Genomic DNA, 27,455 nt, shown 5'->3' on the forward strand with positions numbered 1-27,455 from the left:
TGGTGCCTGGGCTGTACCACTTGAGGGTGCAGGGGGCAAGCGGTGCATGGATGGTTGAATCATGCAGATGTCCGGCAGATGGCCAGGCTAGAATCCTTCTCCCTAGCACCTCCTTTTTTTAGTATTTGGGTAAAGGGACCCCTGACCATTAGGTCCAGTCTTGACCGACTCTGGGGTTGCGGCACTCATCTTGCTGTAATGGCCGAGGGAGCCGGCGTACAGTTTCCGGGTCCTGTGGCCAGCATGACTAAGCCGCTTCTGGCGAACCAGAGCAGCGCACGGAAACGCCGTTTACCTTCCCGCCAGAGCGGTACCTATTTATCTACTTGCACTTTGACTGCTTTCAAACTGCTAGGTTGGCAGGAAGTATTTGGGTAGATAAGTTTAAATGATCTGCCCCAATTAACTATGGTTTTAATGCACTCTAGGAAGCGAAGCCTTGGAAATTGGAATAGGTTGTTTTTCCTTTTGGTCAGTAGCGGACAACCAATACAGGTACCTCTGGGTAGGGCAATAAGTGAAATTTTGAGGGCTAGTAACATTTGTGGACTTATTTGCAGCACTGATATTAAAATACTTTAAATTTCCAGTTTGCATGCTTTTCCTGTTTGCCTTTCATACTTGCGGACAACATTTATTTATTTATTTATTTATTTATTGTATTTATCATTGAAAATACAGCAACGGTTTGTTTTTTCCCTCTTAGGTCATGTTGACGTTGACCATTCGGTCACTCGAAAGATGCAGCTTTTGGTGGAGGCTGAGGTAAACTTATCTGAATTGTAGTTAATATGAGTTAACAAGGAGGAATCCCTAGACAGCAAAAGAAACCTCCCATTTGTGACAGATCTATGCATAGAATGGGCCTGTTAGAAATCCTAAATCCGGTAAATTGGGAGTCACTGAAACTGGGGCTGCTGAAAGATTTCCTCAAATGCAAAAATTATAAACAATGCTCACTTTCCTGTGAGCTCTTATAAACTGGAGAACTATCTAATCATGCTTCCTCAGAAAATCAAAACTAGGGCTTCTGACATTTTATTTTATTTGAACCATTACAGTCCTTTGTACTTTTATTATCCCCAACCCTTCAAATGTTCATGCTTTTCTCTGATGCCGTAGAAACCTTCAGCTGCTGTTGTAGGGCACAGGAGGCGGCTAGGCTGCTTTCCTCCTCTAGTCTGTTAGCAAGTGGGATGCTTAAGGAATTCATTCTTTGTGAATTCCAGCATGAATAACCTGATTTGGTTTGATCCCCGGAGGCACACTCCATTGTCTCTTGAGACAGATGGATGCCAACAATAACAACCTGATCTGCACCTCCTGGCCAGATTGAAACTTAAACCATTCACCCACTTCCACCTTTCTCAAATATTCCAGCTCTTCGCTAAGAAAGCATATCAAAATGCATTTAGAAATGTGTGTTTAATTGCATTAAAAGAAAAAGCAGGACAAAAGAGAATTGTGAGTGCATGAGAAAGCAGATAAGTTCTCTGATATTTGCTGTTGTATGTGAAAAATAAAAGTCTTTTATTTTAAGAAGACTGGCTATCCATCTCACAGACTGGCTATCCATCACTAGCCAAAGCATTGCTGCTCATATTTAGTGCAGCTAGAGCCACAATAGCTGCATATCCATGTTTTGGTAAACTGGGACTGGAAGGCTGTGGGATTAGGCTGTTCCGGCATGCTACTGCTTTGGACTGTAGGGAAGATTCACATGTGGCTCTGGAACTATTGCTGGGTACTCTTTTGAGTCTTTGAACTTATCAGGAATTTAATAGTGGGAGGATGGTGGAGAAGCTTCCCTGGGAATCGGCTTATCCACCTACCGGCTTTTTCCTGGTAGTGAGCAGATAGAGGAGAGCAGGATACATCTTCCTAGTTTCAGGTGGGGCAGCAGTGAAGCCCAACAGGTCTTGCCAGCATGTCAACTGCCTCAGGGAAAAGGAGCCGCAAAGTACACACATTACTTTCCTTTTGGGGCTGTGTCTGCAATATGTGAATGGGTAACAGCAGGTGACCTCATTCCCCAGGCAAATTCCCAGGGCTACATTGAAAGCAAGAACTCTGTTGTTGCTCAAGGTGCTGTTTGCCCTGGGCAGCCCAAACCCTGTAGCTTGCTTTCCCTTCTCTTGGTTCTTTCTCTTTGTTTATTTTTCACTCTCTCTTGGCATCATTCTTTGTTGACTGTGTGGAGCGGCAATGGCAGATCAAACAAACAAACAAAACACCCTGTGCTTTGTGAACACCCTGCGCTGAGCAAAGCAGCCCAGAAACTTCCTATCACACTTGTTTGCTCTTCTTGCTTAATGTTAGCCATCACAGCTTCTGTTTTTTAATAACTCTGGAAGTACAAGAGTATTCCTCTCTGCTGTTGCTGCCCTTGCCCCTGCCGCTCAAATAAAATGCCACATCAAAGCAATCTTAGTGCTAAACTTCTAAAAATGTGTGGGAAATCCTAAGTGAAATGTGTTTCCCTGTTTAATTTCTTTAGACATTCCTCCCTCCAATGGGAATAGTTGTGAGAGACCTTTTTCTTGGGTTCTGCTAGCCAGGGCTCCACCTCTGAAGCAACTTCATTAAACTGTTAGCTGTTCATTTTTAAAGAATCTGTGTGGGTATGGTGCGGAGTTAACCAGAACTGAGCATTTTGTGGGTGACCATGGTGCCTTCTTATATCCTGTTCTTGGACTTGTCAGCTTTCCTTAAATTGAATAGACTAATAGAATGTGTTTTGCATATGGTTGGTATTTGACTAGTAAAACAAAAACAAAACAAAAAGCTCTTGCAGAACAAGTCAGTTTTCTGGTCAGATTTCTGTCAGATATGTTGAGTGTAAGCAAGATGGGAGGCAGCTAGGCTAACTATGATTTTCTTAGAAAGGCCCTGCAGTTGGCTACTTTGCTTCCTCATTCTTGGTGAGCTGCTGATAGGTGGCTTAAACCAGGAATGGGGAACCAGATCTTGCTGGACTAGGAAATCCCATCAGCGCTGACCATTGTCCCCACTGGCCGTGACTTTGACTGGGGTCCAAGAATATGTCGTCAGTTGTCAGGAAATGAGACACGTTCATGATTTGTTAGCATGGTGTTAGGAAGTCAGCCTTGCATTTGAAGGTAAAGAGTAACATGCCATTTTAGCAGGCAAATTCCAGGCAATACTTAACAATTACAGTGGTACCTCAGGTTAAGTACTTAATTCGTTCCGGAGGTCTGTTCTTAACCTGAAACTGTTCTTAACCCGAGGCACCACTTTAGCTAATGGGGCCTCCTGCTGCTGCTGCGCCGCTGGAGCCCGATTTCTGTTCTTATCCTGAAGCAAAGTTCTTAACCTGAAGCACTATTTCTGGGTTAGCGGAGTGTGTAACCTGAAGTGTATGTAACCCGAGGTACCACTGTATACTTAAGGTGTTCTCTTTTTTATTCCTTCCTCCCTCCAAATTTTATCAGCAAATGAAGCCAGCTTTCATGCAGCGGATCGACAGCCACTTTACAGAATTTGTAAATGGCTTGATTGCAAAGTCTGTGCAGCTTGAGACTTCGCCCCCTGCCTTCCCAGCCGCATGCTCAGAAAAAGAGAGTGGCTTCAAAAGCAAGTATGTTGGTTCTTGGCTGAGCCTGAAGCAGAGTTGATATGCTGATTTGTTGCTGAATATTTGTTCTTTTCACAGGGAATTAAGAGCACCTCCAGAACACGGAAAAGTTTTTGTTGCTAGAAAGTCTGTCTTAGAGTGAGTATATTAATTAGATTTTAAATTTTACTAGAGCCCTTGCTAAAGTTAAAGTTGCCTTGATCCAGTGGGTGGCTTATCTTCACATCTCGCTTCTCCCTCCCAGTAGATCACATTCATTTTTATACTGTGTAGACTGAAAGTTGGTATTCCTAACCTTTATAAGTGTTCTAGCCCAGGCTTCCTCAACCTCAGCCCTTCAGGTGTTTTTGGCCTACAACTCCCATGATCCCTAGCTAGCAGGACCAGTGGTCAGGGATGATGGGAATTGTAGTCTCAAAACATCAGGAGGACCGAGGTTGAGGAAGCCTGTTCTAGCCAATTGGCTATTGCACATCCCAAATTCTAACTTGGATGTGGCTGGATTCTGGATTCACAGAGGCTGTTCTGTTCTGTAGAAACTGGTCAACAGAATAGAATAGGCATCCCCAAACTCGGCTCTCCAACTGTTTGGGGACTACAACTCCCATCATCCCTAGCTAACAGGACCAGTGGTCAGGGATGATGGGAATTGTAGTCCCAAAACATCTGGAGGGCCGAGTTTGGGGATGCCTGGAATAGAATGTCTATTGCTGGGTAATCCAAACTCCTCATGGGTGGTCTGGTTCTCCAACAAAGTTTGTCCCTAACTTCTTTTATATACTGCCTAGGAGAACCCATAAAGGAATGGTACCTTGGCCCATGTAGGTTCAGACTTGGATATGATACATTCCTGTGTTCTCCAGGGCTCCTTTGGAGGCCAGGTGGGATTATCAATTTAATAATAAATGAATAATAAGCACTCTAAGCCTGTGAGACCCAAATATTTACATAGCATGGAGTGGGGATTACAAAAGGCTTCAGTTGGTGCAAAATGGGAGAGTGTCCAAGTGAAATGTGGTCTACAGCAGCTCTGTGGAGTTTCTGGCCTGTTCCGGCATCCTAATTTGACCCGCAAGGCCACCTTCCTCAAACTGGGTACACCTGTGGGACAGGTAAAGGTGCAGTTCCCTACTGAAAGCAGGTTTGCTGACACCACCAATCAGCTGGTTGGCAGTGCCAACGAAGCCCTGTGCCTTTGCTTACGTGGTTTGATTTCAAACCACGCAGGCACAGGAAACTGGGTTTGCTGGCACAGTTGACCATTGGTGCCTGCAAAGCCTTGTTCCAGTTTTGATTTCAAACTGCATGGGCAAAGGACTTGCCCTGATGTCATTATTACAGCAATAAGGGTTGCTCAGGCTAGCATGAAAATGAGGAATCAGGGGTCTGGGTTAAGTTGAGGCATGTCCCTCTCTATCTTAAAAGGCTAGTGCTGTAAATTTGCTTCTTAGTGATGAGGAGATTATTATTTTAGATCATGCTTCGAAGTATTTGAGGGGTGTTGATTCTACTACAATAGGTATAAAGCTGTGGTTTGATCTGCAAATTTCTGAACATTGGCCATAAAATAGGCCCGGGTGATATGTAATTAAGGTTGTTTGATTTAATTGACCTGGGACTGCATCTGTTTTAATGCCGAGTGCTGGAATTGCCCATGAGTGCAGGATATCTTCTGCTGAGATTAAAACTCAGATGGGGGATTCTCTTGGGACTACAACTCGATGATCAACTTCTAGTAGGCGGAAATTTCCGGGATGTAGGTCGCATGTTGGGACTATGTAGGAGTCAATCAGCAGATTTTCATAGTCTGTATAGTCGTAGCTTCAGTATCACTGGTGGCCAATGGCTTTAATAGTTAAAAGAGGGTTGTTAATTTCATCTATTAAATAAAGGATTTGGAGGGAGGGGAGTGCAATTAGGATTAAAATGATTGCGGGGAGGATAATTCAGACTATTTCCACTTCTTGGGCATCTATAGTATTAGTGTGAGTTTTGTTGATAATATAAGACTAATAATATATAGTACCAAGGCACTGATTAAAACAACAATTATTAATGCATGGTCATGGAAGTGAAGAAGTTCTTATATAATGGGGGAGGCTGCATTTTGGAAGCCTAGTTGTGCTGGGTGTGCCACATAGGCTTGATTGACCTATAATTTAGCGCTGACAGAGCTATGTAATTTATTTACTAGGACCTCATAAGGAGAGAAACTTAAGAGGCTGTGTGACTGGCTTGAAAGTGCTTAGAATCATAGAATCATAGAGTTGGAAGAGACCACAAGGGTCATCGAGTCCAACCCCCTGCCAAGCAGGAAACACCATCAGAGCACTCCTGACATATGGTTGTCAAGCCTCTGCTTAAAGACCTCCAAAGAAGGAGACTCCACCACACTCCTTGGCAGCAAATTCCACTGTCCAACAGCTCTTACTGTCAGGAAGTTCTTCCTCATGTTTAGGTGGAATCTTCTTTCTTGTAGTTTGGATCCATTGCTCCGTGTCCGCTTCTCTGGAGCAGCAGAAAACAACCTTTCTCCCTCCTCTATGTGACATCCTTTTATATATTTGAACATGGCTATCATATCACCCCTTAACCTCCTCTTCTCCAGGCTAAACATGCCCAGCTCCCTTAGCCGTTCCTCATAAGGCATCGTTTCCAGGCCTTTGACCATTTTGGTTGCCCTCCTCTGGACACGTTCCAGTTTGTCAGTGTCCTTCTTGAACTGTGGTGCCCAGAACTGGACACAGTACTCCAGGTGAGGTCTGACCAGAGCAGAATACAGTGGCACTATTACTTCCCTTGATCTAGATGCTATACTCCTATTGATGCAGCCCAGAATTGCATTGGCTTTTTTAGCTGCCGCGTCACACTGTTGGCTCATGTCAAGTTTGTGGTCAACCAAGACTCCTAGATCCTTTTCACATGTACTGCTCTCAAGCCAGGTGTCACCCATCTTGTATTTGTGCCTCTCATTTTTTTTGCCCAAGTGCAATACTTTACATTTCTCCCTGTTAAAATTCATCTTGTTTGTTTTGGCCCAGTTCTCTAATCTGTCAAGGTCGTTGTGAAGTGTGTTCCTGTCCTCTGGGGTATTAGCCACCCCTCCCAGTTTGGTGTCATCTGCAAATTTGATCAGGATGCCCTTGAGTCCATCATCCAAGTCGTTGATAAAGATGTTGAATAAGACCGGGCCCAAGACAGATCCCTGTGGCACCCCACTAGTCACTCTTCTCCAGGATGAAGAGGAACCATTGATGAGCACCCTTTGGGTTCGGTCAGTCAGCCAGTTACAAATCCACTGAGTGGTAGCATAGTCAAGACCGCATTTTACCAGCTTCTTTACAAGAATATCATGTTAGAGGTGGTTCAAGTCCCCCATTCCCTTGAGGTTTGTACATAGGTTGATTCTTCGTAGGTATGATATAGGGGCGGGCAGCCGAGAAGTCATTCCAAGTTTGTGTTTGTTAATTCGAGGTTAAGTACTTAATGTTTAGCTCCCAGAGCTTCCCAGATAATAAATAATATTATAATTACTGCTGTCAGTGAAATTAAGGAGCCAACTGATGAAATAGTATTGCAGAGGTGTATGCGTCTGGATAGTCGGAGTAACGTCAGGGCATGCCCGCCAATTCGAGGAAATGTTGTGGAAAGAATGTTATGTTGACTTCAGTAAATATTACGCCAAATTGAATTTTTGTTCATGAGGAATGCAAAGTATAACTTGTAAAGAGCAGAAATCAGTGGACAAATCCACCTATAATTGCAAATGTAGCTCCTATTGATAGGACATAATGGAAATGGGCAACTACATAGTAGGCATCATGAAGAATAACATCTAATGAGGAGTTGGCTAAAATAATACCTGTAAGGCCGCCTACCGTAAATAAAAAAATGAATCCCAGGGCCCAAATATAGCATCCCATTTAATTGTTCCGCCATGAAGAGTTGCGAGTCAACTAAAAACTTTTACTCCAGTAGGAATGGCAATAATTATTGTGGCTGAGGTAAAATAGGCTCGGGTGTCAATGTCCATACCTACGGTAAATATGTGGTGGGCCCATACAATGAAGCCTAGAAAGCCAATTGATATTATGGCTCACACTATACCTATGTAGCTGAATGGTTCTTTTTTTCCTGCATAGTATGTGGCGATATGGGAAATTATGCCAAAGCCAGGGAGAATGAGGATGTATACTTCTGGATGACCAAAAAATCAAAATAGGTGTTGGTAGAGAATTGGGTAGCCTCCTCCTGCTGGGTCAAAAAACGATGTGTTTAGGTTTCGATCTGTTAGTAGCATTGTAATTCCTGCGGCCAAAACGGGAAGCTTAGTATAAGTTAAGCGCATGTAAAATATTAGGCTTAGTAAAGTGGTTAAGGCCAGGGCAGTTGCTAGAGGGATGAGGTGGTTGGTAGTTAATTCTTCTAGAATTAATCATTTAGGTAAGAAGCCAGTTAATGGGGCGAGTCTCCCTAATGCTATAAGGGTAATTATTGTGATGGTGGAGAGTGTTGGAGAGATTACTCATATTGTTCCAAAATCTTTGGCGGTTTTTGCAGTTGAAGTGATGAAAATTAGGAACATGGAGGTAGTTATTAATGGATAAATTATTAAGGTTAGAAGAAGAAGTTTCTGGCAGATAGGGGAGATGGCAGCTATTCAGCCTAGGGGTCCGATTGACGAAAATGCTATGATTTTTCATAGTTGGGTTTGATTTAGTCCAGATCATCCTCCAGTTAAGGTAGAGGAAATCGCTAGTAGTAATAAAATTGTTGTTGGGAGTTGATTAGAAGTTATATATAGTAGAGATATTGGTGGTAATTTTTGTCATGTTGCAATAATTAGAGCAGTTGTTATGCCTTGTATGACTTCTGGGTGTTTATGGCTAGGGCAATTGTTAGTATGGTGGGAATGATGTATGTAACAGGATTAATTATGTCTTATTTATAATAATAATAATAATAATAATTTTTATTTATACCCCGCCCTCCCCAGCCAAGGCCGGGCTCAGAGCGGCTTACAAGCAATAATAAAAACAAGTTGAATGATTACAACTTAAAAACACACTTAAACACAACTTAAAAATACAACATTAAAATATTGAAACATTAAAATATTAAAATGTAGCCTCATCGCAGGAGGAGATGGAAAGGAAAAAAGAAAGAGAGGGAGGGAATCAAATTGGCTGCAAGCCAAAGGCCAGGTGGAACAACTCTGTCTTACAGGCCCTGCGGAAAGAAATCAGATCCTGCAGGGCCCTGGTCTCATGAGGCAGAGCGTTCCACCAGGCCAGAGCCAGAGTTGAAAAGGCCCTGGCTCTGGTTGAAGCTAATCTAACTTCCTTAGGGCCTGGGACCACTAGGGTGTTGCTATTTATGGACCTTGAGGCTCTCCATGGGGCACACCGGGAGAGGCGGTCCCGTAGGTACGAGGGTCCTAGGTCGTGAAGGGCTTTAAAGGTCAAAAGCAGAACCTTAAATCTGACCCTGTACTCTACCGGGAGCCAGTGCAATTTGAAAAGCACTGGGTGAATATGCTCCCATGGCAGAGACCCCGTGAGGAGCCTTGCTGCAGCATTCTGCACCCGCTAGAGTTTCTGGGTCAGCTTCAAGGGCAGCCCCGCGTAGAGCGAATTACAGTAGTCAAGCCTGGAGATGACCTTCGCATGGATCACTGTGGCCAGGTCGGGGCGGGAAAGGTAGGGGACTCACTGCTTAATGTGGTGAAGATGGAAAAATGTCGCCTTAGCTGTTGCTGTAATTTGCGCCTCCATGGAAAGGGAGGCGTCAAGGATTACACCCAAACTCTTTTTTTTTAAAGAATAATTTTTTATTAACCGACCAATCACATCAAATCAAACCAAATTACATAAATTCCAAATTACACAGCCGAATTTTAAATTTTTGTTGGGGGTACCCAGATTTCAAGTTCTGAAGGGATCCAATCAACTTCTTGCTTCTTACTGCTGTTTTAATGTCCACAAATCTAACCTTATGATGTTCACAGTACTATCCAGTCCTTTCTTATTATTTTTCCACATCTCTTGTTGTTATTTTCATATATTTTTCCTTTCTCTTTGTGACCTCTGATAGTCTCCACAAGCTGGTTAGAACAGTTTGTAATCCTGCGTGGATATTTTTTTTTTTTATCCAGTAGCCATATCCAGACGTTTTCCATATAACATCACTTCCATACATCAAAACAGTCTTAGCGTCATTAATCTTCACCAATCTGCTTCCTTTCTCAAAACCTCTGAGGAGATTCACTAGGAATGCAGTCTGAAAACAAATCCGTTCTTCCTCCTGGCTGTAAATCCTTTGGCAAGATGGCGACTCCGAATTAATTGCTGTGCCATTCCCAAAAGCTCTTATTGCTTCTCGGTCTCCATAAAGCATACTTTTGGTTAAAGTTTATCTCCACACAGACCTTAATCATCCTGCTTGGGTCAGTTCAACCGACGGTTCTAATGAGGAGGGGTTCTTGTAAATCACATAGAAGGAAAGTAAAAAAGGTTTCCCCCCCCCATTCAGCCCCGTTGTCAACATACCCCGCCTTTGGTGTATCTTCATCGTAAAATATTCCTGTTTCTCCAGCCCGTCGTCTTCTTTCGCAGAGGTCACTTAAATTAGCAGGCTTCACTCCCCTTCTTCACTTGAAATATGTGCATTTGCTTCTTTTGTAATTAATTATTCCAAATTGCTGCAACTAGTGCACGATCAGAGACAGCGTCCAGGAGAGCCGATGTCCGCACGGGGGCATTCTGCCTAGGGCCCTCACCCCCTTCTTTCGAATTAGGGGGTGATTTATGGGCACAGCAGGCAATGGCAGTGTTCCCCATTTCCTTGGGGCAACAAGGGAGGCTGCCTACTCCCATAACAGCCTCTTAATTACCCCGTGTGGGTCGGAGAGATGGTATTGTCGGCCATCTTCCAATGCGCCCCCTAGTGGCCCCGAGGATTACACCCAAACTCTTAATGGAAGGCAATGGCACGAATTGGGATAATTTATATTCAATTTTTTCATGGGGTAAATCAGTTAATGCACTATATACATAATAGTAAATAGATAATCACATGTAGTAAGTACAAGTAAAGCGGCAGATGTAGAAGGAGGCAAAAAAGCCGCATAAAGCAGCATGATGGCGATGATGGCGGATAATTTTATAGAGGTTAGCATAGTAGTTGGAGTTGGTTTTGTTGGTAAAATAGTGGCTATGAGGATTAGGCCTGTTAGAAGGCTTCCAATGGCAAGACGAATAAGGGGGTTAGTAAGGGTCAGGGGTGTTTCATTTATAATGGATGTTGTTGTTTGTGGTGTATTTAATTGGACGTAAAAAGTTATTCGTAAGGTGTAGGGTGCGGTTACTATTGTTGCAAAAAGTGTAAGTATAAGGGCTCAGGCGTTTAGGTGGGAGTTATTTATGGTTTCAATAATTGTATCTTTTGAATAGAAGCCCGATAAAAAGGGAGTTCCTGTAAGGGCAAGATTTCCGATGGTTAAACAGGTAGCTGTCGCTGGTAATATTTTTTGTACGCCCCCTATTTTTCAGATGTCTTTAAGTTGTGACTAATTGCGCCAGAGCATAACAATAGTATAGCCTTGAAGAAGGCATGGGTTGAGATGTGAAGGAAGGCGAGTTGAGGTTGGTTTAGGCCAATAGGTATCAGGCCTAGTTGGCTAGAGGTTGAAAAAGCAATAATTTTTTGTTGTTGTTTTGTGTTAGGGCACATAGGGCTGTGAATAGTATGGTGAGTGCTCCTAGGCAGAGGCAAATAGTTAAGGCTGTCTTGTTGTTTTGTAAGATTGGGTGAAGTCGGATTAAAAGGAACACGCCAGCTACAACCATAGTGCTGGAGTGCAATAGAGCTGAAAGGGGTGTTGGGCCTTCCATTGCTGCTGGGTGTCATAGGTGTAGTCCGAATTGGGCAGATTTGCCAGTGGAGGTGAGAATTAGGGCGAAGAGGGGTAGGAGAAGCGGGTTTTTTGTTTGAATGGTTATTTCTTGAATATTTCAAGTTGCTAGGTGTGTTGCAAGTCAGGCAAGGGCTAATATAAGTCCAATACCTCCTACATGGTTGAAGATAATAGCCTAAAGGGCTGCTGTATTAGCATCAGGGCGGGCAAATCATAATTCCCACACTTTCTCAACCAACGAAAAGTTGAAATATATTATTGGCTGTGACAAGCATTGATATGACTAGTAAAAATACTAAGAGGTATTTGAAGAATCGGGATATGTGGGGGTCTGGAATATATATCAGTTAGCGAATTCAAGGATAGATCATGTAACGAATAAACTAATTGGGATAAATGTGAGGGGGTACGTGTGTAAGACAAGGTTAATATTAATATCTCTATCGGCAATGTTAGTTCATGTAAAATTGGTTGTTGAGGCTTCTGTGCCATAGTTTATGAAAATAGCTAGGGGGATTAGGCTGACTTTGAATGCCAATTGTACAGTGGTTTTTGCGTAAAGCATGCCTCATCCTATTTTGAAAGGAATTGGGTTTATAGTTGTGAGAACAGAGTGTGTTAGGATAAATAGGACTGTTAGCATGGTTGAGTGTAGGAAGAGGTCGTGCATTTTTACTTTTACTTGGAGTTGCACCAAGATTTTTGGTACCTAAAACCAATGGATTACTACTTTCCTATAGAAGTAAGAGGTCTAAGGACTTCATCCTTAGTTATGTGAGTTAGCAGTTCTAATTGTTTATACAGCTCTTGGTAAACAAGAAGGTAGAACCTTCTATCTCAGTCACAGTCTAGTGTTTTTGGTAAACTATATTTACAAGTGAATAATCCTGAAATTAGGGTGGGTTTTAGAATTAGAAGTCCTAGGGGTAGCAAATGTAGGATAAGGATAAGATGTTCTCGAGCATGGGTGGGAGGGAAAAGGCGAAATTGATTTGAAATGGCTTTGCGTTGGGTTATTAAGAATATGTATAAGTGGCAGTAATGAGGGTTTCAACCCCGGTGAGGATGATGGTGGGGGATGATCAGTTAAATAGGGCAGTAATAATTAATAACTCACCAAGTAGGTTGATTGAGGGGGGCATGGCTGTATTGGTTAAGTTAATGAATAATCATCAAGTTGATATGAATGGGAAGGCAAGTTGTAGGCCTCGTACAAGAAGTAAAGTTTGGGGGTGCGCGCGCTCATAATTAGTGTTTGCTAGAGCAAAGAGGGCTGAGGAAGTTAGGCCATGTGCAATTATTAGGGTTATGACTCCGGTCAAGCCTCATGGTGTTTGTATAATAATAGCAGAGGTTACTAGGCCCATATGACTTAGGGATGAGTAGGCGATGAGAGCCTTCAGGTCTGCTTGTCGTAGGCAAATTGAGCTAGTTATTAGGACACACGCCAGCTACGCCCCCACCTGCTCTCTGTCGCCCGGTGCATGAAGCTCCGCCACTGCCTGCTTGTTGGAAACAGTTCGGGAATCTCTTTCTCTTGTACAGCGGCACCTCTTTCCAAACTACCCCCTCTAAAAAGTGGTGAAGGTCTTATATTTGTTGACAGATGAATTTTGCAGAACATATGCAGAGAAATTGCACTGAAAAAGAGTGATCGCATGTTACATTTGAAGGAGAAAAAGCAAATGGCCCAGGGAAGCCATGGCCATATCCTCCGAATCTTCTGACCATATTCCTGTTGCTTTCAGCTCTTAAGTTTAATCACTGGAAGTCCTGGAGTTTGTCCCCACCCCCTGAAATGTTCTAATGTACTTCTTATAATTATTTTCCTCAGCGAGCTATTTGAAGTGAAAGACATCCGGAGCATACATCATGTGTTCATTGCTTTCTTCATCATTATCATTCTCAGCACCCTCATAGTAGACTCCATTGATGAAGGAAGGTAGGAAAATATTGAAGGGATCAGCTGGAGGTTTGTTTGTTTTTGTTTTGTTTTAGTGTTGGACTTGAGTCATTTCATACCTGAACCAATGAAAATGTATCTGCATGCAAAGTCTTGGAAGATGTGGAGCCCTCCCAGTACTAACTGAAGGGCTGCAGGCTATGCCACAATAACTACAATTTCCCCACGTGCGTGTGCTTATCCAAGGGGTCCTGGATCTCTGTAGGGGTTGTATCTGTCTGTATCTCTGTGTTTGCTTTCTTGCTTTAGAGTGTTCTGTGCAGTATAAAACCTTAAGGGTGTATACTTAAGTTCAGTATTTGTTTCATAAGATTTATACAGTACACTGCCTGATTCTAAAAGGAACCTCAAAGCGGTTTACGAAATGATAAAACAATAAAAGCATTAAAAAAAAATCACAGCCATACTCTAAAACATACAAAACTTAAAATACTAAAAAAGATTAAAAGTACCTCAACTTTTATTATAGAATTAGCTGTTACTGATTTAACCTGATGGAATATATATTTTAACCCAAGTATATGATTTTAACTTTCTGTGTTGTTTGAATCTCTTTTGAAGGTTGGTGGTGAAGTTTGATCTCCTGGTCTACACTTTTGGCAAATCTTCTGTTGTTGCTTCCACTTGGCTTTACATGTTCCTGTCCACCCTGACTGTGCCCTATGGGCTCTTCCTGCTGTGGGCCCAGGGCTACCATGGTTCCTCCCACAAGACAATCCGCTCCGCTTTCTTTGGGGGTCTCCTCATGATCTTCCAAATATTTGCGCTTGGAGTGGTTCCAACTTACATTGTCATTGCCTACCGTTTACCACCGGTTTCTGCTGCCATAGTGACCTTTGAGCAGGTGAGTTTCATGTGGAGAGCTAGTTTCTTGTGGATGTAGCTCTAGGTCATTTCACAAAGCTTGAATTAGCAAAATGCTGCTTTATGCCAGGATCTGAGTCCTTAGCTAACCTGTAATTTTGTGTACACATTCTACTTTTGCTTCTGCCTGACTTGGGGAAATATTAATGGTGACAAGTTTTCATTTTTTCCAAGAGATTGAACCTAAGGGTGTTAGAAATGGTCAGATGCAAAAAGAAACGCACCATAATTCTTAAGGTCTAGTAGGTACTTCTGTTTTCAGATACACTGATGGTTTAAACCACTAATAACTTGCTGCAAACACCCTCTTTTTGAGCACGATGAAGGAGAGAGCAATGCCAGTACAACTGGAAGCATTCTCGGAGGATACCAATTCTCTCGACCTCTTGCATTCTGGGTGCAGACCTGGCTTGAGACTGAATCTGCTTTGGTCTCACCTTCATCAAAAGAGGGGCAGAGGAGCTTTTGATGCTATTGACCATGGTATCCTGCTGGACCATCTCTCACTTAATTGTAAGATGTCAAATACATTTTATCTGTTATTCCACTCCTTTAGGTGCGCCTGCTGATGAAAGGCTACTCTTTCATTAGGGAGAATACTTCTCGAATACTTTCCTTTACGCCACAGAAGACAAGTGAGTGACTGTTTTCTACAATAATTGTACAGCTGTGGGGATGAAGGCACCCTCCCCTCTGAGGGTTGGGTTCTGTGACATGGAGACAATTCAAAGACCTGTTCTAGTTCAGAAGAATGTGTGTATGGGCCTCCCCATGTTTTGCAAGATTACCAATACCATGCAACTTGTCAGTCTTCTAATGCTTATTGGAATAGGAGTACACATCTTGCAAAGGAAATAAGAGAATCCTGGGTTTAGTGGAACAGGGGAAAGTGCTCTGACAATAGGGGGGTTATTTGGGGTGGGAGGGCGTTAAACCTGGGGTGGACTAGAGGTAAGGGACTTGTCACAGACTTGTCTTACTCATTGGGGGGGGGAGTAGAATAAGAATGGCATACAAACCATCTTCTTGGACTGAGAAATTGTATAAATGCATTACTGCTAAACTCAAGCATTAATGAACAGTTTGAGACCCATAGAAAATAGGATGGAACCCTGTGGGTTTATTTTTTAGTGTGTGGCATTATCTGGTACTAAACAACTCTCTCCATTCTGCTTTTTCAGACACCGTCCAAGTTCCTAAAGTTTCCCAGTACCTGTATTTCCTCTTTGCTCCCACCCTTATTTACAGAGATGCCTATCCCCGGTAATGTCAATGTAGTTGCTCCATTGTGACTTGGCAATTCTTATAGCCATTGTGATTGCGAGGTTGGGCTGGATGCATGCTTCATAATGGAGGGCATAACACACAGGTTGGGGACCTCAGGCCCAGGGGGCAAGTGCAGTCCTCTGCAGTGGCGTAGCATGGTGGCGTCACAGGCACGGTTGCCCTGGGCACAAAATTGTTATGGATGCAAAAGTTTAACACTCAGGGCAGCCTCAATATAACTGCACATTCTGTCGCTGGGATCCATTGAAAACAGCTTCTCCATGCGAACCAGGAGGGACCTCTCCAGACCATAGAACGACTCTTCTTATGTCTCCTGGGCGATGCGGATAGTATTAGGCAGTTGAATGTGTTTCCCTCCCTCCCACCCAACCTCTCCGCACGGCCCCAGGCAACCCATGCTACACCACTGGCCTCTGAGCCTCTTTGTCTATTGCACTACCCACTTTTGCCTCTGACCCTACCCACTGCTGGGTCTCTAACTTAACTCATGGTCCTGAATTTCAGTGGGTGTTCTCTGAGTAAAGGTTAGTTGAAGACAACCATTTGTTTCTCTGAATTTTCCCGGAGCAGGCCTAGTAGGATCCAAAATGCATTGGTTCAATGCATATCTCTTTTGAGCACATACATCAGAGCTTTTTGTTTCTGGTTCCAGTAACAAGTGCTGAGTCTGACCATTTTGACTTTAAGATATTCTACACTTCATGGGTTTTGATGGGTTTTTTATATATAAGGTTCTAGAGTTCCTTTGTAGAAGTTGCTGTGTTATACAGGGTTGTCTTTCTATTTTTCATGGTATTCAACATTCTGCAGTCTGTATATCCTATTGCCCACAACTACTCCTTTCCTTCTTTATGCAAAATAATGAACTGTTAAAAAAATAATAGTGCAGCTGCACATTTAGTAAAGCATGCCATTTGAGCAAAGTCATAACTAGCAAACAGACTTTCTTACTTTAAATATTTGCTGTTCTGGAATAGAAATTGGATTGTGTTTACTGCAGACTACATCAGCTCTGCTATTATTATTATTATTATTGCACTTATTAATTGCTTTTATCATGGAAAGTAACTCAAAGTGATTTGCTGTCTAGCAGTTGTTTGTAAAATTCTCACAAATTAGGTTTCAGTTGATGCCAAGCAAGCTCTTGTCTTGATTTAGGTGTAATGACTGTGATTTCCTTTTCTTTTCAGAAATCCTACAATAAGATGGAGCTATGTAGCTACCATGTTTGCACAGGTTAGATATTTCTGTTCCTTTGGGGATTCCTGTGTTTCTGCAGATAATTATACAGCCTTGAAAGCTGATAAGAGTTACTGGTTCATAAAAATATGTACTAGCCTACCGGAGTGCACAAGCCTGTATTAGTTATTTTTATTTTGGCATTAAAAAAATAGACACAATGCTTTCTGAAGCTTCCATGCCTGTTCACCTGGAATTGCATCCTATTCCCTTAGATCTGGATCGCTGAATGAATAATTACCCCTAAACTAATGACAAACACACCTTCCCATTGTAAGATAAATAAAACAGTTTCACTTCTCAGGATACAATAGTACTAAATGACAAGCCTTCCTAAACCGACTTTTAACCGATGCCTGTGTGCTAGTCCTCTTATCATCTGTAAACATTTTCCAGAGTTTAGGAAATTATGAACAGTGCAGCAATCTGTATACTGTATTTTTATTTTGCTGAGTGGAGCAGATCAGCTAATTTCAAGCATGGTCATATTTCTCAAATGGAGATGTAGTCCTTTCCTGGGCTGGGCTAGCCGTGCAGTGTCACATATCCTAAAAGTTCAAAGGACAATCTTGGATAAAAAGATAGTCTGTTAATCAGTCTCTGCTCATGGGACCTGCTCCTTGCAGGACAATGAAACCGCTACCACAGCAGCTGCTGTCGGTAAATCAGGTGTTCCACCTGGGCCCCTCCACATATACACATGCCAGCAGCGCACCTACCCAGGCCTCCCAACTGCTGGCATGGTAATTCTGCACATGGTGGAGCCCACGTGGAATGCCGTTTATCTGAAAGAAGCACGGACTATCGTAGTGGCACTGAAACCTTTGGTCAGCTGTTGCCTACGGCTGCATACACACCGGACATTTAAAGCACCTGGCTCCTCCCACAAAGAATCTTGGGAACTGCAGTTTATTAAGGGTGCTGGGAATTAGAGCTCGGGGGGGAGGTTAAAGTGCATGTCTGAGGATTCTTTGGGGAATGTCATGTGCGTTAAATGTATGATCTTTACTCAGCTTAGATCTGTGCATATTGGTAACTGGGATCAGCTTTCTCTCTTACGGATTCCTCCTGTGCTACTTTTATAATCAGGGGCTTTTGTTTTTACTCGTCTAGGCCCTTGCGTCACTCTTCTATTTGCACTATATAAGTGAAATATACACCTATCCTGCATTTCGGAAATATGGCCGAGAGCACTTTAATGTACGAGGGCTGGTCCTTTGCATCTTGAACACCATGCTTCCAAGTGAGTGCTTTTGCGTATCACCCTGGCCCCTTTTAATTCCGGAATTTTTCTAAGCAACAAATAAATAATCAGATACAGTGGTGATATTGGCAACAACTGGCAGTGTATGGCCTGTTGGATATATGATCTTAGCTTTGTGGTTCCCTGACTTGTAGGGTTCCTGAAAACCTTTTACTGGGGCAACAGCTGAAGCTGAGCGTGAATCTCACTGTTCTGAGAGAGAACATGGGAAGTTGCCTTACACTGATCAGACCACTGGCCCATCTAGCTCAGGGTCGTCCACACTGACCAGGAGTGGATCTCCAGGGTTTCCAGACAGGGAACTTTTCCTGGCTCTACCTGGAGAGGCTGCAGATTGACCTTTTGCATGCGCTCACTACCACTGAGCTACTGCTCTTCTCTCTGATCACCTTTTGCAGTATGTTCCTTAGTAACATCAGTCCTGGTAGACTGGAGAAGGTGCGATCCTGCTTCATCCAACACTGCTTTTTAGTCTTGTGTTGGGGATGCAAGCAGTTGTTAGTTTCTGGACTCAGTTCAAAGTGCTGGTTTTGACCTATAAATCCTCATGCGGCTCAGAACCCCAACACCAGAAGGGCTTCCTCTCTGCTGGTGAACCAGCCTGGTCACTGCATAAGGAGGAGTGGAGGGTGGAACATGGAAATGGACCCTTTTAGCGGTGGCTCCCTGCTTGTAGAATGTGGTCCCCAGGGAAGAGTGCCTGGCTCCATCATTGTCTGTTTTAGATGCCAGTCAAAAAACAGACAATGGTTCCTAATGGGAGGGTAATCAGTTATTTACATGGTCATTGTCAAGCGAGGGGCCAAAATCACTCCCCAGGTTCGTCCCATTAAATAAGAAATTCAACCAAGGATTCCAGCAAGACAGTACCCTTTTATTAACTTTACTGCAGTCAAGGACAGTCCCCTAAAATGGTGGATACTGTACTGATTCTGTACTGTACAGGTTTCAATACACTTTTATATTCTTTCACATACAGTTTACATCATGCTAAATATATAACGAGTTCTACGTTGTCCATTATGCATTAGCGATGACATGACATCCTCATGCTCTGGTCATGACCTCCATGCTCTGGTCAAGACCCCCTTACAAGTCATCACTTAGTACAACAAACTAACCTCAGACCAGAACAGCCAAGTCAAACAATAAACAGATGACACAAAAGTAAATCTTTAACTAAAACAGCAGATTCTTTATCCTTGGTTCTAGTCTATATAGTCTGATATTGGTAAAGGACTTTATATACCTTCTATTTATATATGCAGGTATATAAAGGTTCAAGCTAACTAATACTTTACCAAGTATGACTAAAGCAACAGAATTATCTAAAACATTAACAATTTTTTAAATAATACTTTTATTAAATTTCTGAACATTTTACACATTTTACACATTTTACACATAACATTCCAATGCATTTTTAAAAAGGGATATCATTTCTGTTCTTGACTTCTCAACCCATTTTCTGTGATGTTTTCCTTATCCCCCCCCCCTTTGCTGCAGCCTATGTCACTCATTTATCATAATCATAACACAATAGTCTCTAATTTTTTCTGTTGCTCTTAGCTGGAAACCTAGTTGTGGATTCTTCATGTTGTAGTGTTTCTTCAAAAAATCCAAAAAGGGCTTCCATTCTTCAAAAAAGTAATCATCATTAAATTCTCTTATTATAGCTGTTAGCTTTGCTAATTCAACATAGGTCCATTACATTACACTGGGCAACAATTTTTTACTTTTTGAATGTTGTCTAGACTGATTTAGGGTATTTTTGCACTGCTGAATCAGGAAATGGCATCCGTTTTTCTCCATCAGGTCAGGTTTGCTGTAAACTGAATGGTGGGCATTGATAAAGGTAAATACACGTAAAGTGCATGTTGCTTCACCATTTTTCAAACTTCAGGGCTTGAACTTCCGTTTCTTGGAACTCCTGGAATGCTCAGCGGCAGGGAGGTCTCTCTTCAGAGTCCAACAGTAGTCAGCCATCATGACTGCGTCCTAGCGACCCTGATACCTGCTCCCCATCTCTTTCATGTCCTGATAGAATCTCTCCCCCTGCTCATCACTCATTGAACCCAGGTTCTCAGGAAACCAGTCCATATGTGAAAATAGGTAGTGCATCTTGACGCTCATGTTGCAGCCCAGGTTTCTGAAAGCAGTCAGCATGTTGTTGCCAAGTTCTGCGTAGTTTCTGGCCTTATTGTTGCCAAGAAAGTTCTTCACTACCAGAACAAATGCCTTCCACGCTTCCAGTTCCACTTCGTTCATTGAGTTTCCGAACTCTGGATCTCTGATGAGCTGATGGATCTGAGGACCGTCAAAGATGCCAGCTTTCAACTTCTCCATGGTCAATCCTGGAAAAGCCTGGCACAAGTAAGTGAAGCTGTCACCATCCTTGTCCAGAGCCTTGGTGAACTGCTTGATTAAGCCGAGCTTGATGTGCAGCGGTAGGAAGAGTATTCTGTCTCTGTCCACCAGAGGGTCGTTGATAACGTTCCTTTCTTTGCAAGGCACCAATTCCTCCCGCACAGGCCAGTCCTTCTTCGTGTAATGCTGAGCACGGTCCCTACTATCCCACATGCACAGAAAACATGGGTACTTGGTGAAGCCAGACTGTTGTCCCAACAAAAAGTTCACCATCTTCAGGTCAACACAAATAAACTACTTATGCTGATCATAACCAATTTTCTCCAGCACATACTTCACTGCTTCATAGTTCTCCTTCAGTGTACTCGAGTGAGCCAGGGGTATAGAGGCAAACTGGTTGCCGTTGTGTAGCAGAACACATTTCAGTGATCGCTTGCTGCTGTCAATGAACTGTCTCCAATCTTTGGGTTCGTACTGTGGCACTCCAAGCTTGAGCAGAAGCTGCGCAATATCTGCACAGTACACCAAGTCCTTCTCTTCCCAGAAAAAACGGAGGTACTCTTGATGCCTGTTGCGGAAGAAGCTGATGCGAGCACTGTCAGAGAGGAGGTTTTTTTCCTTCAATCTGGATGCCAACAGTTCGGCAGAGTCCTTTGACAAGCTGAGGTCGCGAACTAGATCATTCAACCCCTTTTGGGAAAATGGATGTGGAGGATCATCTTCAAGAACTACTTCTTCTTCATGTCCTTCAACACTGGAGGCATCTTCGTCACTAATGTCAGGAAGTTCTCCAAAGATAGGCACTGGAATTTCATCACAATGAGCTACAGGACGACGTGCTGATTGAAGATCACGATTAACTTAGTTTTGATCCCCCAACTTTAAGCTTTGCCGCACCAATTTATGGAAGATTTTGAGGTTTTATGACTTCAAACTGATCCCTTTCGACATAATCACCCAGAACTATCGGACCTGAATACTTCTTGTCATTAAAATAATCATTTCCGATCAAAACAATTATTCGACATGGCATTTCACCCCCACCAACTTCTTCTAAAATGCTCCACACAAGCGTACATGTGAACAAAAACGTAAAAAAATCCGACATGTGGCCATAGCTCAAAAACTTGACCTGATTGAGCAAAACCAATGTGATTTTTGGATTCAGCGCATCAGATTCGTCCTAAATCAAATGAAAAAACGCAGACAACAAATTTGTTGTTGACCAGTGTTATCCATTCCTCTTTAGTAAGGACTTCTTTATCTTTCCATTTCTGAGCATAAAGAATCCTAGCTGCTGTAGTTACATACATAAACAACTTAACCATCCTTTTTTGGGATTTCTAACCATATAATCCCTAGCAGAAAGGCTCCAGTGTTTGTTTGCTTGTTTGTTTTTGGTAAACTCCTTTTTTATCTTTTAAATTCCTCATGGAGTCCCCCCCCCCCCCCGAGAGATGGGAAAGTCTGCTTGCTCAGTTCGTGGCCTGAAAACAGAAGCACAACATTATACGTCTTCTATTTATATACCGTATTTTTTGCTCTATAAGACTCACTTTTTCCATCCTAAAAAGTAAGGAGAAATGTGTGTGCGTCTTATGGAGCGAATGCAGGCTGTGCAGCTATCCCAGAAACCAGAACAGCAAGAGGGATTGCTGCTTTCACTGCGCAGCGATCCCTCTTGCTGTTCTGGCTTCTGAGATTCAGAATATATTTTTTCTTGTTTTCCTCCTCCAAAAACTAGGTGCGTCTTGTGGTCTGGTGCGTCTTATAGAGCGAAAAATATGGTATATAAAGGTTCAAGCTAACTAATACCTTAGCAAATATGACCAAAGCAACTAAAATACATAGCTTTACATTTACACATTAACAATCTTTAATGATCTTTATTGCTAAGCCCATTTCTTATCCTTGCTAGCTTATTTGCTGCCATTTGCCCCTCACAGAGCTTTTGCAGTACAGTATATGTGGCATATACGCGGGTGGCGCCGTGGGTAAAACCTCAGTGCCTAGGACTTGCTGATCGTAAGGTCGGCGGTTCGAATCCCCACAACGGGGTGAGCTCCCGTCGTTCGGTCCCAGCTCCTGCCAACCTAGCAGTTTGAAAGCACCCCTAAGTGCAAGTAGATAAATAGGTACCGCTTTATAGCGGGAAGGTAAACGGCGTTTCCGTGTGCGGCGCTGGTGCTGGCTCGCCAGCTGCAGCTTCGTCACGCTGGCCACGTGACCCGGAAGTGTCTTCGGACGGCGCCAGCTCCCGGCCTCTTAAGCGAGATGAGCGTGCAACCCTAGAGTCGGACACGACTGGCCCGTACGGGCAGGGGTACCTTTATATGTGGCATAAGATCAACAAACCTTTGCCCAACACTGTATTAGCAAATGGTCAAGAGCAAACATCCTCAGATATTGTCCTAAGCAAGGTCAATCAATACTTTCATTGCTTCTATTTCAAGTGTTTGCTATTCTAGAGCCTTTATGGAAACTTGGGGAGCAATACAGAGGGGGGAGGGCAAGCCATTTCCCCCTCCACATGATTGAAATAAATTTGCCTGAAATACATGTTTTCTTCATTGCTCCACAGATTTATTGTCGATAGTAATCTTATTTTTTTTACTCCTTCACTGCTGGCTGAATGCTTTTGCTGAGATGCTGCGCTTTGCTGACAGAATGTTCTACAAGGTAATTGATGTGCAAGGCTCATGATATCTCTCTTTCTCACTCACACACGCACAAAACACAACACGCAAAGAAGTATTTGCTATCAGTTTTAGAGTGTACCTTGGTTCGTGGAACCCTCCATTTGCTAGAAATGTCGAGAGAGAGAGAGAGAGAGAGAGAGAGAGAGAGAGAGAGTCATTTTGCCATTGATGAGGTTTCTCCTGCCTAGAGAGGCCGATCAGATACCATCAGTTTTCTGGACAACCTGTTAATACATTCCTTTACCTCTGGTTAAAAAGGGAGCCTGTGCCTTTTTTTCTGTTGACATTCCTGATTCAAAAGCATTTGTTGCTATGTGTTGTGTTACTGGGCTATTTGCATAGAATTTTAACCTTGCTGTGACTTTTAAACAAATGTAAATAGTTTTGGGTATGGCGTCATGGAAGAAAAGTATGTCCACTCTATAAATTATTTAGCAGAACTCACCTGCAGCCTTCTTTTAGTGTTGGCATATACTGGCGCCTTTATTTTATTTTTTTATATAAAAATTTTATTGATTTTCACAAAATTATAATCAAAACAAATAAACAAATAAACATGGATCGTAATCTTATTAAAATTACACTTATTAACATTGTTAATTGTTTTAAAATTAAACATATTGATTCATCACTTAACTTATATGAAATCCTAAGCCAATTAAATATCTGCAAGCTATTTCTAATGAATTTAATTTTATATATTTAACTAAATAATCATTAAATTTTGTCCATTCTTCCTGATACACCTCCTCTGTCTGGTCACGGTCTCTTCCAGTTAGGTCGGCTAGCTCCGAAAACTCCTCATCTGCCATTCTTCCATCGTAGGTAATTCTTGCGTTTTCACTTTTTCACTAATAAAATTCGAGTGGCAGTTGTGGCATACAAAAATAATTTATCATTCCAAGAAGAAAGGCCTCTGGTTTCTTTATAAATGTACATTTCAACATTTTTTTCCAATTCATTATAAATCTTTTCCCAGAAGTCTTTCACCTTGGGGCAGGTCCACCACATGTGATAAAAAGTTCCTTCTTTTTCTTTACATTTCCAACATAAATTATCACAATTATGATATATCTTTGCTAATTTAACAGGGGTCAAATACCATCTACACATCATTTTCATTATATTCTCCTTTAACATTGTACATGCAGTGAACTTAACCCCTTTCTTCCACAATCTTTCCCAATCCTCAAACATTATGTTATGTCCTACATCTCTTGCCCAATCTATCATTACTGATTTAACTTGTTCATCCTTTGTATGCCACTCCAACAGTAACTTATACATTTTAGACAGATTTTTTTTTCAGATAATTTTTTATTATTTTCTTTATATAATCTTTTCCCAACAATTCTAATTATCACAATATAGTCCCTTTGACAAAGTGGTAAGGACCTAACAGAAGCAGAAGACATCAAGAAGAGGTGGCAAGAATACACAGGAATTATACCAGAAATATATGGATGGCTCGTACACCCCAGATAGTGTGGTTGCTGACCTTGAGCAAGACATCCTGGAGAGTGAAGTCAAATGGGCCTTAGAAAGCACTGCAAATAACAAGGCCACTGGAAGTGATGGTATTCCAGCTGAACTACCGTATTTTTCGTCCCATAGGACGCACCTAGTTTTTTGGGGGGAAAAGAAAGGAAAAAAATTTTTTCCTTTATTTCCCCCCCAAAACAAGGATTTCAAGATGGCCACCGATCAGTGAGGCAGGGTGAGGCAGCTGCTCTCACCATTTTATAGTTTTATGGTCCTTTTATTGTTTTACTTTATTGTTTTACTGCCCTATTTTATCATTTCATGGTTTTACCTCCTTGTTATCTCGGATGCTTTTCCCACTGAGCTAGGAGGGCGACACGGCCAGAAAGGTGCCGCTGACGCCACCGCGGCCTCCAACACCACGGCAAAGGAGCTCAGCAAATTGGTCTCAATTACCTGCCTACCTTGGAAGCAGTCCCGCGGAGAACCCTCCTGCAACACCCGACGGAGCTAATGAACCGAGGTGAGATTTTTACCAACTCGACCTTCACAAGATGATAATGGTGACGACCAGGAGTGGCTGCAGAACACCAGGCTTTTATCGGAGTGATCTAAGACCTCTCTCTAAAAGAGCTACCCTAAAGGGGGCTCAAACAAAAAGCTCTCGGCCCTTTAAGAATAGGGGTAAAGTCAAGCCGAGTGAGATTCAGCAGGAAACTGAAACTTCTCCCTCCTGCACTGAAGGGCCGGCTGTGCAGAGAGAGGATTGTGTAGAAGAATGCCACAACAAAGGGCCAATAAAGCCCAAAGTAAATCCAAACACAATTGGTACAGTCACCGAAGTACTCCCAAAACAGAGACTTAAATCCCAAGCTTCTCCTGAACCATCCCGAGTCCGAGAAGTGGAAGAACTAATGTTAAAACAAATTGCAGAGATGTCTTCGGGAAACCCTAAAACATCAAGAGACTCCTGCTTCCAACTTGAGACAAATGAGGATGAGGATTTATCAGTTATCAAATGGCTTGTGCTTTTAACTGAGGATATCGAAAATATAAAATCTCATCTGGCCACCTGTACAAAAATCCTCACTATAATGATGGACACTTGCAAAACTCTCTGTAGGGAATCCAGCGGGGTGACTGTAGAATTGGAAAGTAATAACAACTTCCTTCCTACCACCTGCAAAAACAGACCACCAAGGAAGGCCAAGAGATCTTGTAGGGCTACTGCCTTGAAAAGGAGGCCCATAAGGGTAAAAAAGAGCAGAAATGTTAAAAATTTTAAGGCAGTGCGTTACAAAAAAATGGATTTTAAAAAGCTTTTTAACCTTCTCAAGAGTATCCCAATAACTGAGAACAGTGGGAACACTGAGAAACTTCTAACCAGGAAATCTTCTAAGCAAGAACGTTCTATAAAACCTTGCCCTGACGCTGCGATGGATTGCTTGGGACTCTTAACACCTACTCCAACACCTAACTCCAAGCAAGACATTTTGATCCAAGATCCATGGTCTTACATTCTATCTGTAGATGAAACCAATCCTTCTAAGAAGAGAAATCAGACAAATCTAACAAATAACTATTTCTGCCTGACAAAAGTGACGGAGGAACAGCTGAGATTACCTAAACAAAATATGCTTGATAGAGACTGTGGTTCAGATTCTGTCCCACGCTTATACCACCAAGAACTGGACCTGTGGGTTGGGAAGGCACCCACCCCTACCAGCCAACTGGTTGTTGCGGAGATGAATCCACTCTCCCATACTCTGGAGGCGGAAACCCCATCACCAGACCCATCTATTATGCACCCCTTCTCTAAGGCAAATATGACTACAACATCTGCTTGGGACAAAATGAGGGAACTTAACGAATCTGAATTAGGTTCTCCATGTAAAGTGTCCCATATGGGTCCACTTACTTGTAATTTTATTAACCCACTCTCTTCTAACGTGTGCAAGTTGAATAAATCCATAGATACCATCGAACCGGTAACAGAACCAGCTGAACCAGACCAACAAATGAGAGACGACTCCATTTTATTTTTAGCCCCGAAGAATGATCTGGCCGAAGACCCGACAGGTCGTATTAACAAAATTATCCAAACAACTAATGATCATTCAACTAGTGGCATGATACCTGCTGACTTAATTTCGCTCTCTCTAAGTAATAGCCCCCTAATTCTACTATCTGGCTCTGAAAAGTCGACTATCTTAGGCCAAACATCTGCCTTTAGTGAGACGAGTGGCACGAATTTACAGCCAAACCACCCCAATAAATTCAAACAGTTGGGATGTATAGCACGATTGCCACCTTCTCAAAGGAAAATTACTGATTTTTTTGAAGCTGAAGCTCCCCCAAAGTTAGAATCCCATTCCCACATGATCTGACTACCTAATGACCAACCCAACCACTCCTTGATGTCATTTTTATGCTGGAATATTGCGGGATGGAGGGGGAAGAAATCTGATCCAGACTTCTTAAAATTTGTTAATTTATTTCAAGTAATTCTCCTACAAGAAACTTGGGAAGAGGAGGCGATTGACATAAATGGATACGATACCATTTGGCTTCCAGCTAGCCCCTCTCTTAAAGGTGGACGCCCTAGGGGAGGTTTGGTAATAGCCATTTCCCTCAAATTGCAAGCAAAACTTACACTTGTTAAATCTTCCTTTCCTTACGCGATTACAGGACTGATTTCAGGAGGGAAATTTGAATTACTGGTAACAAATGTTTATTTCCTCCCTGGGGGGCAGGTAGTGGACCTCCATTCCAAATGGGAA

General features: G+C 42.5%; 1 protein-coding gene across 4 annotated transcripts in view; it reads left to right on the top strand.

The window, feature by feature from the left end:
- Positions 1-27,455, top strand: part of LOC308480537 (sterol O-acyltransferase 1-like) — a 308,289-nt gene that overhangs the window by 268,323 nt on the left and 12,511 nt on the right. For all 4 annotated transcript variants that reach the window (XR_013988121.1, XM_081012202.1, XM_081012201.1 and 1 more), the window contains exons 3-12: positions 707-765; positions 3,453-3,598; positions 3,674-3,733; positions 13,345-13,452; positions 14,035-14,317; positions 14,894-14,972; positions 15,519-15,600; positions 16,815-16,860; positions 17,977-18,106; positions 23,076-23,173. Coding sequence is in view for 3 of the 4 variants with exons in the window: in XM_081012202.1 (XP_080868328.1) it covers positions 707-765; positions 3,453-3,598; positions 3,674-3,733; positions 13,345-13,452; positions 14,035-14,317; positions 14,894-14,972; positions 15,519-15,600; positions 16,815-16,860; positions 17,977-18,106; positions 23,076-23,173 (1,091 nt within the window). In the remaining variant the exon portion in view is untranslated. The remainder of the gene's footprint in view (positions 1-706; positions 766-3,452; positions 3,599-3,673; positions 3,734-13,344; positions 13,453-14,034; positions 14,318-14,893; positions 14,973-15,518; positions 15,601-16,814; positions 16,861-17,976; positions 18,107-23,075; positions 23,174-27,455) is intronic.

This window comes from Podarcis pityusensis (assembly GCF_964106645.2).
Source record: "Podarcis pityusensis genome assembly, chromosome: 6".
In the NCBI taxonomy this organism is placed as follows: Eukaryota; Metazoa; Chordata; class Lepidosauria; order Squamata; family Lacertidae; genus Podarcis; species Podarcis pityusensis.